The sequence below is a fragment of the Acanthochromis polyacanthus genome, chromosome 8, assembly GCF_021347895.1.
Source record: "Acanthochromis polyacanthus isolate Apoly-LR-REF ecotype Palm Island chromosome 8, KAUST_Apoly_ChrSc, whole genome shotgun sequence".
NCBI lineage: Eukaryota > Metazoa > Chordata > Actinopteri > Pomacentridae > Acanthochromis > Acanthochromis polyacanthus.
The window spans coordinates 35,639,636-35,652,684 of record NC_067120.1 but is presented as its reverse complement, the minus strand read 5'-3'; the positions used below and the strand labels follow the sequence as shown (position 1 = coordinate 35,652,684).

The following is a 13,049-nucleotide window of genomic DNA, read 5'->3' as shown; positions in this document are numbered from 1 at the left end:
TTGTCCGGTTTGTGGATGGCGGAAGATGCGGCTCGACACAAAATACACAAAAACATGTTTATTAAACCTCCTGATAGACTAGAAGACATTATTTCCAACCCAGGAACTGCAGCTGGATTATCTAATGTGCTACAGTCTCAGTATTGTCCTTTATTTATCTTCAGTATAATAATCAATGATAAAATAAGATTAAAGGTACCAGGAGGAAAAGAAACACGACAACATCAACAACAAGTCAACACTCACTACACATTTAAATTAGGCTGGTGTGAGTCTGTGTTCAAGCTGGAAAACAAAAAAATGAATAAATAGAATGGTGAGAATGCAGAGACAGAAATAAATGGTGTCTATTTGTGGGTTTCTGTGGTTGTTTTATCACCTTGAGTTATTTTGTGTCTCCGTGGGATTGTTTTTGTATTTATACCTCCTTGTGGCAGTTTTGTGGGGTTTTTTTGTGGTGAGTTTGTTTCTCTGTAGTTGTTTTGAGTCTCTTAGTGGCTGTTTTGTGTTTTTTTATGGCAGTTTTGTGTCTCTTTGTGGTTGTTTTGTGTCTCTGTGGTTGTTTTGAGTCTCTTTGTGGTTGTTTTGTGTCACTGGTTGTTTTGAGTCTCTGTGGTTGTTTTGAGTCTCTTTGTGGCTGTTTTGTGTCTCTTTCTGGTTGTTTTGTGTCTCTTTCTGGTTATTTTGTGTCTCTTTGTGGCTTTTTTGTGTCTCTTTGTGGTTGTTTTGAGTCTCTGCGGTTGTTTTAAGTCTGGTTGTGGTTGTTTTGTTTCTCTTTCTGGTTGTTTTGTGTCTCTTTCTGGTTGTTTTGTGTCTCTGTGGTTGTTTTGTGTCTCTTTGTGGTTGTTTTGTGTCTCTTTGTGGTTGTTTTGAGTCTCTTTGCGATTGTTTTAAGTCTGGTTGTGGTTATTTTGTGTCTCTTTGTGGCTGTTTTGTGTCTCTTTCTGGTTGTTTTGTGTCTCTTTCTGGTTATTTTGTGTCTCTTTGTGGATTGTGTCTCTTTGTGGTTGTTTTGTGTCTCTTTGCAATTGTTTTAAGTGTGGTTGTGGTTATTTTGTGTGTCTTTGTGGCTGTTTTGTGTCTCTTTCTGGTTATTTTGTGTCTCTTTGTGGATTGTGTCTCTTTGTGGTTGTTTTGTGTCTCTTTGTGGTTGTTTTGTGTCTCTTTGCAATTGTTTTAAGTGTGGTTGTGGTTATTTTGTGTGTCTTTGTGGCTGTTTTGTGTCTCTTTCTGGTTGTTTTGTGTCTCTTTCTGGTTGCTCTGTTTCTCTTTGTGGCTGTTTTGTGTCTCTTTGTGGTTGTTTTGAGTCTCTTTGCGATTGTTTTAAGTCTGGTTGTGGTTATTTTGTGTCTCTTTGTGGCTGTTTTGTGTCTCTTTCTGGTTGTTTTGTGTCTCTTTCTGGTTATTTTGTGTCTCTTTGTGGATTGTGTCTCTTTGTGGTTGTTTTGTGTCTCTTTGCAATTGTTTTAAGTGTGGTTGTGGTTATTTTGTGTGTCTTTGTGGCTGTTTTGTGTCTCTTTCTGGTTATTTTGTGTCTCTTTGTGGATTGTGTCTCTTTGTGGTTGTTTTGTGTCTCTTTGTGGTTGTTTTGTGTCTCTTTGCAATTGTTTTAAGTGTGGTTGTGGTTATTTTGTGTGTCTTTGTGGCTGTTTTGTGTCTCTTTCTGGTTGTTTTGTGTCTCTTTCTGGTTGCTCTGTTTCTCTTTGTGGCTGTTTTGTGTCTCTTTCTGGTTGTTTTGTGTGTCTTTGTGGTTGCTCTGTCTCTTTGTGGCTGTGTTGTGTCTCTTTCTGGTTGTTTTGAGTCTCTTTATGGTAGAGACTTCTTGTTTCTACTTCGTGGCAGTTTTGTGTTTCTTTGCTGTAGGTTTGCATCTATGTGGATTTTTTGTGTCTCTCTGTGTTGATCTTTGTGTCTCTTTGTGGTCGCTTTATGACTCACTGTAGTTTTGTGTTTCTCTGTGGCAGTTTTAAGTCTCTTTGTGTTTTTTTTTAAATCTGTCATTATTTGTATTGATTTGTAGATATTACGTGACTCTGAGAAGATTTTTTTTGTCTCCTTGCTGCAGTTTTGCATCCCTGTGTTGTTGTTTTGTTTCTTTGTGTTGGTTTTGTGCCTATTTATAGCAGTTTTGTGTTACTTTGTGATCGTTTTGTGCATCTTTGAAGGTGTCTAGCTACCTCCTGGAACCTTACATAAAGCTGACCAGTATGTCGTCTATAAATATGAGTATTAGTACCAACAGGAAATCATTCAGTGTTTTTCCAGTCTTGTAGTTTTTTGTTTACTGTGGTGTTCATGGCGACGTTTTCCACCTCTGACCTCCATGTCTTGAGCGTTGCATTGTGGGAGATCGTTGTGCAGCATCAGTGTCACACAGACCCTACAGTGAGTCTGTTCAGTCGCTGATGTCTCCGAGTCCGTCCTCCACCTGCCGTCCAATCACCTCCAGCTGCACCGTCTTCTTCTGGCCCTTCTGCTCCGCCTCCTTCTCCGGCTTCTCTGATTGGGCGTACCAGGGCTGGGGGCGGAGCTGTCGCAGGTCCGTCCTCCCCTCCGGAAGCCCCCCTGCCGGCCCGGACCAGCCCCCAGCCCTGCAGCGTGACGTCGGAGCTGCCCTCCTGGACACCCCTGGTCTGGTCCAGCTCCTTGGCGCTGAGCGATGACATCCGGACCGGGACGGTGTTCCCGAACTTGGAGTAGTCGACGCAGTAGCGGCCGTCCTCCTCGGTGATGATGGAGACGAAGCGCCGCCCCCACAGGATCTCCTCGGGGGTGTATGAGGTCCGGGCCTGCATGGTGATGCCTGTGGTCTCCACCACACCTGGAAGACAACATCTACAGGTAAGATACACCTGAAAACAGCACGGACCTGAGCAGGACTGAAGAAAAGCTGCACATAAAGAGGAAAAAAACCCCACATATGATGTTTGGCATCAGTTTTTAACCACGCCTGATGTACGTGAGAGGGGTTACTGCATTCGCTTCGGTATCTGGCTGGGTAAGTATGTATGTGGGTGTGTGCGTACGTCTGGTCAGATATCTCTGCAAGTGCTGAAGTCAGGATAATCAAACTTGGCACTGAAGATCAGTCTAAGGTCCCCTGCTCACTTGTGGAGTTACAGGTCAGCAGATCAAGTAGGAAGGGAGATACGTAGGATGATCAAAATTGATACAGAGTATCATGCATGGCAGGGTTTTCGCCAGTAGAGGGCGTGGTTCTGCCCTCTACTGAGGGCTCGTCTAGTTGTCTTTATCTTCATTTCTTTGTAACTTTGTGGTTGTTTTTGTGTTGTTTTCAATAGTTTTTTTCTTTTTTTTGGTCTTTTTTGAATCTATGTGCTCGTGTTTCATTTGTGTCATCATTTCTTTGTGTCTTTATGGTTGTTTTTTGTCTTTGGGATCATTTCTCATCTCTATGATTTCCCGTTTTTCATTCTTCATGGTAGTATTTCATGTTCACGTCATGTTTGGTGTCAATTTTTGGCTTTATGTGGTCATTTTTTTTGTCTTTGTGGTCGTTTTTTTCTTTTATTTGTGACGTTTTTAATCATTGCCTAATTTGTTTTCCTTTTATTGGTCATTTTTTGTCTTTGTGGTTATTCTTTGTCTTTTTGCTGCAGTTTTTTGTTGCCATTGTTTGTTTATGATTTCTTTTGTCTTTTGTGACATTTTTAAAATTTGTCTTCCTTTTTTTTCTCTCCATGTGGTTGTTTTTTTATGTGTTTGTGGTCATTTTTTGTATTTTTGTGGTAATCTCTATATTTTTAAGTTAATATTTCATCTTTCTGTCTTCATTTTTTTGTCTCTGTTGTTGTTTTATCTGTTTGTGATCATATTTTTGTGGTAATTTCTCTCTTTTTATGGCCGTTTTTCGTCATTCAGTCATCTATTTTTGTCTCTTTATCCTCATTTTTTGTTTCTTTGTAACTGTTTTGTGGTTTTATATTTTTAGGCCGCTTTAGACACACAACATGTTTAAAATCCCCACATATTTATGCATTTGAACCTCTTTGCACTTTACTATGACCAAAATAGGTAGTTTTATGTAAATTCTCAGAAGAAACTGACTAGACTTCAAGAGTGAATACTTGCGCTGCCACAAACATCTGATTTTATGAAGTAAAAAACATTTTTAAACACATTTTAAGCACTTATTAGAGTATGTCTATGATAAGTCCGTATTTTCTGCTGTGGATTCAGGTTTCCAGGCTTCTGTTTCTGACCTTCCAGGATGACGATGATCTCCAGGTCGTCGGAGGCCAGCGACTGGGCCGACAGCTCGTACAGAGGACTTCCTCTCTCCATGGTGTGGCTGATGATCAGAGGAGACACCAGGAAGATGCCGTTGCTCCTCAGAGGATTCTCCACCTGGATGTCCAGCTGACACACCGGGATCACCTCACCCTCTGCCGTCACCGTCCGCCGGATCACCTGCAGGGAAAAACATCAGAGTAACAAACCAGGCAAAGAGTCGGTCTGATTAAAAGGCTCAGGTTAATTAAGCCTGGTTTGTGTAATCAACCTGGCTGAATTTAATTAAGCCAGGTTCAGCTTCAGTTTGTGTCTGTTTGTGGTCATTTGGTAGTGTCTCTTTGTGATCGGTTTGCATCTTTCTGTGCCTGTGTACTTGTAGTTGTTTCATATCTGTGTTTTTTTTCCTCCTCATAGTCATTTTGTGTCGACTTGTGGCTGTTTTGGGCATTTTTGTAGTCGTTTTGGCCTGTTTTTGTAGCATTTTCTTGTCTCTTTGTGGTCATTTTGTGTGTATTCGTGTTTGTTTTGTGTCTCTTTGTGGTCATAAGAATTTTTTTTATGGTCACTTTGTGTCTATTTTTGGTAGCTATGAGTCTTTTTGTAATCATTTTGGCCTATTTTTGTCGTGTTGACAGGTCTCTGTGATCATTTTGGTCGTTTTGAGTCTGTGACTTTGTTTTGTCTTTTTCTGGTTGTTGTAACTCCATTTTTGCTAATTTTATGTGTCTGTGTTCGTTTTGTGGTCAGATTGTGTTTGTGATCATTTTGTCTCTATTTTTGATCATTTGTGTCCTTTTGACCTATTTTGTTGTGTTTCCGTGTCTCTTTGCAATTGGTTTGTGTCTCTTTGTGTTCATTAGATTGTTTCTGTGGTCATTTTGTGTCTCTTTTTGGCAGTTTTGTGTCTCTTTGTGGTCATTTTGTGTCTATTTGTGGTCATTGTTGGTTTCTGTGGTCACTTTGTGTCCATTTGTAGTCACTTTGTCTCTCTTTGTGATCATTTTGTGTCTATTTGTGGTCACTTTGTGTCTCTTTGTAGTCATTTTGTGTCTCTCTTTGTGGTTATTTTGTGTCTCTTTATGGTCATTTTGTGTCTCTTTGTGGTCAGATTGTTTCTGTGGTCATTTTGTGCCTATTTTTGGCAGTTTTGTGTCATTTTGTACTCATTTTGAGTTTCTTTTTGGTCGTTTGGTATATTTTTTTGGTTGCTTTTGTCTTTCATGTTAATTTAGTGTCTCTGTGGTTGTTTTAAGCTGCTTTATAGTAGTTTTGTGTCTTTTGTGGTTCTTTTGAGTCTTTTTTTGTGACTTTGTGGTCATTTTTATTCACTTTGTTGTACTTTTGTAGATATTTTATACCTAGTTGTGTCTTTTTGTAGTTGTCTTTTCTTCTTTTTCTAATTGCGTGGTGTCTTTTTGTTGCAGCTATTCAGTATCTTTCAGTAGTTGTATTGTGTCTCTTTCAGTATGTAGTTTAAATTCCAGTGCAGGTGAAGCTGCAGCAGACTTACACTGGCTGTAGCTGGAGGCTGTGTGTCTGTTTTGTGTGTCAGAGCGTCGTCACCTGCAGCTGGACGGTGGCAGAAATGATCATGCTCTTCCTCAGGTCTCCGACTCTGAACATGAAGGTCGGCCGGCCATTTCTGGGCGCGATGACGGCGTTTCTGGAGAAGATGAGCGTCTCGGCTCTCCGGTTGGCCTGAGCTGTTTTCATGAAGACGCAGCCGAGCATGACGGCATTGATGATCAGGCCCAGGATGTTCTGGATGATCAGCACCGTGATGGCCAGAGGACACTCCTCCGTCACCATCCGGCCGCCGAACCCGATGGTCACCTGCAGACGACGGGATGGTTAGAGGCACTCAGTTCACTAAATTTAAAAACAGTTCACGCCTGACCACCTCACATGTGTTAGATTTATTTGAAAGTGGTGAATATTGATTGAGCTGAAAATGTGTAAAATCTGGGCTCATAGGTAACATTAGTTTTTGAGTTAAAAAATCCTAAAGAAGGTGGGGACATGTCGAGTTTTACTGAGCATGGTGGTGGCAGTATCATGCTGTGGATCGATGTTTAAAGGGCCATAACTGGAGAAATAAAGTAGGTACAGCATGAATTTTTAGCCCAAAAAACCTGTGACCAACGGTTTTACACAAGTTTTACTTAATAACATGTTCAGATGTGAAAATTTCAATGGAATGAGGTGGAATTACCCTCCTAACATTGGCCATAAATGCAAAAATACATCATTTAAATAAATTTTTTCTCATAAAGTTTGCTTCAGACTGGAACCATACTCTGCATTTTTAAAGCTCCTATTGGTGCAAATCACAGGGAAATAAATCAGCCTCTTAGGGTAAAAAATGAAGGTTTTATGACTTGTGGAAAATCGGAGTCAACTTGGGCTGCAACTAACGACGCGTCGACGAGTCGTCTGAGCACGATACGTCATCAAAAGCGGAAGTGAGCGTGCAATGCAACAGAAATCACCTTCCGACCGGAGCGCGGAACACGGACGAACGTCTGCGCTGCATCGTGCATGTATTATGTTTGCACGCTGCAGCGCGGATGTCTGCGTTCTATCATAAACATGGATGTCAGCATTTACTATACAGCTGTATCTAAATGCGGACGTCAGTGCTGCAGCGTGCATACATAATACATGCACGATGCAGCACCGACGTCTGTCCGTGTTCCGCGCTCCGGTCGGAAGGGAATTTCTGTTGCATTGCGCGCTCACTTCCGGGTTTGATGACGTATCATGCTCAGACGACGCGTCGTTAGGTGCAGCCCTAGAGACAACTGAAATATTGATTTTTTTTTTACCACATTTGCACCATCATATAAACGGTTTGTATTAGTCTATCAAAGCTGAGTTGTACCATTGAAGACCAGATGTAGATATCAACGGTCCTGCAACATGTCAGGACTGTAGCTACATTATTACTCAGGTTACGACACTTCAAACACTGATCCACAGCATGACACTGCCACCACCGTGCTTGCTCAGCAGAAATGGACACGACCCCACCTTCTTTAAGAATATTTAAAATAACAGAACAAGTCAATCAAACTGTAGATGTTCAGGTGAATTGAAGCAGAACAACCCAGTCTGCTGGACTCACCTGGACCTCGATGGAGAAGAGGAAGGCCGAGGTGAAGGAGTGGATGGCGGTGACACAGGGGACGGGGGCCGGCCCTCCGTTGGGGTCTCGTGGCTCCAGATCTCCGTGAGCGAAGGCCACCAGCCACCAGATCATAGCGAAGAGCATCCAGGAGCAGAGGAAAGCCGAGGTGAAGATGAGGAAGGAGTGCTGCCACTTCAGGTCCACCATGGTGGTGAAGACGTCCTGCAGGAAGCGACCCTGAGACACACAGACGGATTCTCATTTTCTACAACTGGATAAGGTGTGTTTTTGTGAGTTTCTACACCTCAATGCAACAAGTTAAAACAACGTCAGGAGGATTTAATGATACTCGACAATATTTAAATGGATTCCATGTGGACGTTGTTGCACCGTATCAATGAATACGTTTAGATTAATGGTTATTTCTCAACCAAAACCTCCATGTGTGGTCGGACATGACATGAAAGCAAAAAAAATATTTCAACATTTTAAAAAAAAAAGAAGTGATCAATCAAGAAAATGATTGTGATAATAATTTGTCATGTTTGTGTCCGTCTTCTTAACTATATGATCCTTGCAAGACGTTTTCCGATTTATGGTAATTAAAAAAAACAAACTTCTGTGGTATTTTTGGTCTTTGCAGGTGTTTTTTTTTTTTGTCTCTGTGGTACTTTTTGGCTTTTTCTGATGTTTTTGTCTCTTACCGGATTTTCATCTCTTTGTTGACTTTTTGTGGTGATTTTTTGCCTTTTTGTATTTTTTTGCCTTTTTCTGGTAAATTTTTTTTGCCGTTTTCTGGTGATTTTTTTTTTTTTGCTGTTTTCTTGTGATTTTTTGTCTGTTACATTTCTGTGCCTTTTTGTGGTGATGTCTTGTGTTTATGTTGTTTTTTTGCCTTTTGTGATTTTTTTTGCCTTTTTCTGGTGATTTTTTTTTGCCATTTTCTGGTGATTCTTTTTTTTTTCCTTTTTCTGGTGATTTTTTTTGCTTTTTTCTGGTGATTTTTTGTCTTTTTGTTACATTTCTTTGCCTTTTTGTGGTGATGTTTTGTGTTTATGTTGGGTTTTTTTGCCTTTTTGTGATTTTTTTGCCTTTTGTGGTGATTTTCTATCTCTTTAAAATATGTTTGCCATTTTGTTGTGATTTTTTTGCCTTGTTTATTTTTTTGCCTAGGGAACATGAGACGTCATTTTCTCACATGGATTGACCTCCACAGAGTCCAGACCTCAGCCCCACTGAGAATCTTTGGGATGTTCTGGAGAAGACTTTGTCCGACTCTCCCATCATCAATATAAGATCTTGATGAAAAATTAATCCAACTCTGGACAGAAAACCAACACTGTAACATTGCAGAAGCTTATCAAAACGATGCCACAGTGAATGAATGTTGTTCTCAGAGCTAAAGGTGGTCCGACAAAATATTAGCGTGTGTAGAGTTTTTTTTTTTTTGGATGGGTAAAACTTTAATTTGAATGTTGTGGAAAATTCTGAGCATCAAACTGTTCATTTTCTGCTTTTTGGTAAATCTTTATGCACCAATTTGTTGTGTTTTTTGCATCAATTTATGGTAAAATTGTGTATTTCTGTGAAGAAAAAGACTAAATCCAGGCAAAAGTTGACAGATTCTAGCATTAGATGATCGAACTGAACCAAACATCTGGTGAGAACTCGAACATCTGGACCGTCTGCAGGTTCTGCAGGCCCTGCTTCTTTTGCTCCACCTGCTCCCTGATGTTCTTGTGGGCCACGTTGCAGGATCCCGTCTTGGTGATGAAGCGAGCTCTCTGCGTGCGGCCCCGGCTCCGGTTGGGCTGGTTCTGGTCCTCGGCCAGGCGGGTCAGCAGGAAGCCGTCTGGCAGGAGGCCCTTCCTGGCCAACATGATGCTGCAAACACACAAAACACACATTTATACCAGCATGAAGCATGCATTGTGTCTCTGTGTTGTCGTTTCTTTGGTATTTTGTGATTTTTAAAAAAAAATATGTCATCATTTATTTAATTTTTGTGCAGTTGTTCCCCCCTCTACTCCTCTACAGTTCAGATAAGACTTGACAATGAGTTGATTTTGAACAAACATCTCAGACTTTCTGAGCTTCAGCACCTCTAGCAAGATATTTGAACAACAAGCAACTCAAGAGATCCAGAAGTTGCAGAGAGTTAGCTTTAGCTGAACCTAAGAACATGTTGGGCGCTAACCTAGCAAACATTTCAGACTTTTCTACAATTCTACAATTTCATTTAGCAGACGCTTTTCTCCAAAGCGACGTACAACACAAGCAAGAATTCAGACATAAGGAAAAAACTTTTCTCTTAATTTCCTATTTAATGACAGAGCTACACATCTGAACTCAGTCTCATTAAAACAGACTCTAATTCAGTGTCATCCATCCATATTAAAGTGCAGGTACCCAAAATGTTTGTTGATGAGCTCCAACAAAACCTGTCCAGGTAGAAGGCCACTTTGACAAACAGGAAGTGGAAGAGTCCAAGCAGATTTATAGAAGGGGAAACCGGACTGTACTAAGTGTGGTCCAGTATAGAGAGGTGTTTGTGGGTTTTTAAGGCTGATAATGATTATTAGTGAGACATTTGGAGGAAATATTCATTTGCAGTGAATGAAAGTATTTAAAATCTTGGAGTTAAACTTAGAAGAACACAAACTCTAACAGAAAACTTTGTTGATACGTTTTTGTTTTGTTTACAGATGTTAAGTTAAAGGACGTATAACCATCGTGACGTATAACCAATCAAATTACTCCAGAAGACAGAGCGACCACAGGTACATAAAGGTTCAAAGCCAAAGTAGCAACATTTCTAAATTGATTACAGTAAACCATCCATCCATCCATTCTCTATGAACCGCTTTATCCTCACTAGGGTCGCGGGGGGTGCTATCTCAGCTGACTCAGGTGAAGGCAGGGGACACCCTGGACAGGTCACCATTCTGTCACAGGGCTACATATACAGACAAACAATCGCACTCACATTCACACCTACGGGCAATTTAGAGTTATCAATTAACCTCAGCATATTTTTGGACTGTGGGAGGAAGCCGGAGTACCCGGAGAAAACCCACGCATGCTCAGGGAGAACATGCAAACTCCATGCAGAAAGATCACAGGCCCAGGCCGGGATTTGAACCGGGGATCTTCTTGCTGCAAGGCGAAAGTGCTAACCCCTACGTCCACTGTACAGCATCCACATAACAGCAAGGTGGATTTTATTTTATTTATTTTTTGCCCGTGAGACACACTGCGATGCGTGTGTCTCACGGGCAAACCGTGAGAGTTGGCAGCAAAATACCGGGAATGACAACAAATTCTAAATTAAAGGTGTAAATATGTCAGTTTTCTCAGTGATCGGACACATTATATAGACACACAGTTACATCTGAACGTCCATCAGCTGATCAGCGGATCAACAACAACAAACAAACGTCAGTCTGTGACCTTGATGAACGTTTAAATAATAATAAATATTAATAAATAATCACGTGATGTTACCTGTGCAGGTACCAGCAGCTGCTCTGATAACCTCAGCACGATGTTTTGTTACTGAGATGATTGTTTGTGTCGAAGCATCGTTCATCCATCAGGACAGGAACACAACCGGCGGCTGCGTCAAGTTAAACCGGATGCAGGGCGGAACTTCCGGTCATGACCGTCAGAATAAAACACATTTCTGCTGAGCTGTCAACGAGAATTATGTGAATTATTTAGACTTTAATGTGAATTATTTATTGTTATCGCTGTGATGTTTGTTTTTCAGGTTTACTAGATTGTTAAAGTGTGAACTATGTTAAAAACATCTTATTTAATCACATTTAAAGCTTAAAAATAATTGTTTATAGCACAATTTTTATTTTTTAATAATACAAGCAAACATAACAATATAGTAACAACGATTTGACACAGTTATCATTTTTAAATAATTAGATAATAATTAGATCATATTTTGTTTATGTGGTCATTTGTTCTTGTGATTATTTTTTTAATTATTTTTTGTATTTTTGTAGTAGTTTTGTTTTTCTTTGTCTTTTTCTGTACATTGCCATTTAAATAATAATCATTTTTTTCTTTTTGTGATAATTTTATGTCTTTGTGCTCCTTCTTTTGTTTTTGTTTTTCTTTTGCCATTATTTGTCTCTGCAATATTTTTTTGTCAATTCATAGTCATTATTGTTTGTCTGTCTTTTTGCTTGATTTTTTCTTAATGTAGGTTTTTGTATTTTTTTTTACATTTTCACCCTTAATTTATGTATGTCTCTCTGTCATTGTTTTCTGTATTTTTTGTGATTTCATTTCATAATGTTTGTGTTTTTGTTTTGTTTATTGTTTTTGTTTTTTGCTCAAACAATGACTCAGAATGTTTGACCATAAATTCCTGGTTGACTAAACAGTCTGTGATTCAAAGCAGATACAAAAAGAAGATTAGATCTAAAGAAAGAAATAATTCATGAAAGTGTCTACGTGACAGCTGGCAGCGTGATTTCTGAGAAGACTTTAACTTTGAAAGTCTGCTGCTGTGTTGTGTGATTGTGCTGAACTTGACTTGATGCTGCAGGATGCTGAGCAGGTTCATCCTGCAGAGGCTTCCTGCTGCCTGCAGGGGGCAGAACGGGAGAGTTCACCTCCAAACACACTGAGAAACATCAGAAACAAGAAGTTAATTATTCTCTAAAAATAAGAGTTTGTATCATTTTGATCAACAGTATTTTAATAAAGTGAGGTTTGAAACTTTCTATGTGGTGATCACAGTGTCATTAATAAAATAAATGCATCCAACCTGTTAAAGGCCTCATGGTTTGACAGTAATGTGGTGATGTAGCTCTAAATTGATCAGTCTGGGTTCATGGATTTACTGGCAGGTTTCTGTGTCCTCCCATTTTCACTCTATCAGCAGTCAGTCACATTATTTATTGATTATTTATGACTGTTTGTCCATTATTATGGTGCAGCAGAGAAACAGAAACTATGGTGCAGAAAGTAAACAAACAAGACAACACAAACAAAAATAAGTGAAATATAAGTCATAATCAAATTTATTAGAAAACAAGCAATTAATAAGTAATACACTTATGTGTTTGTGATGTTTGTACTATCATCTGTTTCTATGGTAACACACAGTCTTATCTGTTCACAGGGTGACACAGTGGTTCATCTGTTTCCATGGTGATACATAAATAAATCTATTTCCATGGCAACACAAAGAATCACCTGTTTCTATGGTGACACAAAGGATCACTGGTTTCTATGGTAACACCCAGTCTCATCTGTTTCCAGGGTGACACACCGGTTCAGCTGTTTCTGTGGGAATATGCAGATTGATCTGTTTCTATGGTGATAAATAAGTGAATCTATTTCCATAGCAACACAAAAGATCACTTGTTTCTATGATGACATGTTTACCCGTTTCTTTGTTAACACCCAAGTCCATCTGCTTTGATGTTGACACACAGGTTTACCTCTTTCTCTAGCAACATACAGCCTCATCTGTTTCCATGGTGACATACAGGTTAATCAGTTTCTATCGTGACACACGGGTTTATCTGCTCCCATGGCAACACACCGGTTTACCTGTTCCAGTAACATACAGGTTCATATGTTTCCATGGTGACACCTAAGTCCATCTGTTGCTATGGTAACATATTTGGGACTTTATTGTATG

At 39.8% G+C, this 13,049-nt stretch overlaps 1 protein-coding gene and 1 long non-coding RNA gene across 2 annotated transcripts; one reads left to right on the top strand and one right to left on the bottom strand.

Moving 5' to 3' along the window:
• Positions 1–43: 43 nt before the first annotated feature.
• Positions 44–11,221, bottom strand: kcnj11l (potassium inwardly rectifying channel subfamily J member 11, like). Its single transcript, XM_051951660.1, is given in 8 exon segments — positions 44–2,526; positions 2,529–2,567; positions 2,570–2,821; positions 4,224–4,431; positions 5,818–6,087; positions 7,379–7,618; positions 9,103–9,265; positions 10,886–11,221. Coding segments are annotated over 7 exon segments (1,299 nt in total). The 5' UTR covers positions 9,262–9,265; positions 10,886–11,221; the 3' UTR covers positions 44–2,395.
• Positions 7,534–9,037, top strand: LOC127535004 (uncharacterized). Its single transcript, XR_007943652.1, has 2 exons — positions 7,534–7,661; positions 8,555–9,037. It is a non-coding gene; the product is annotated as an uncharacterized LOC127535004 (long non-coding RNA).
• Positions 11,222–13,049: the final 1,828 nt, after the last annotated feature.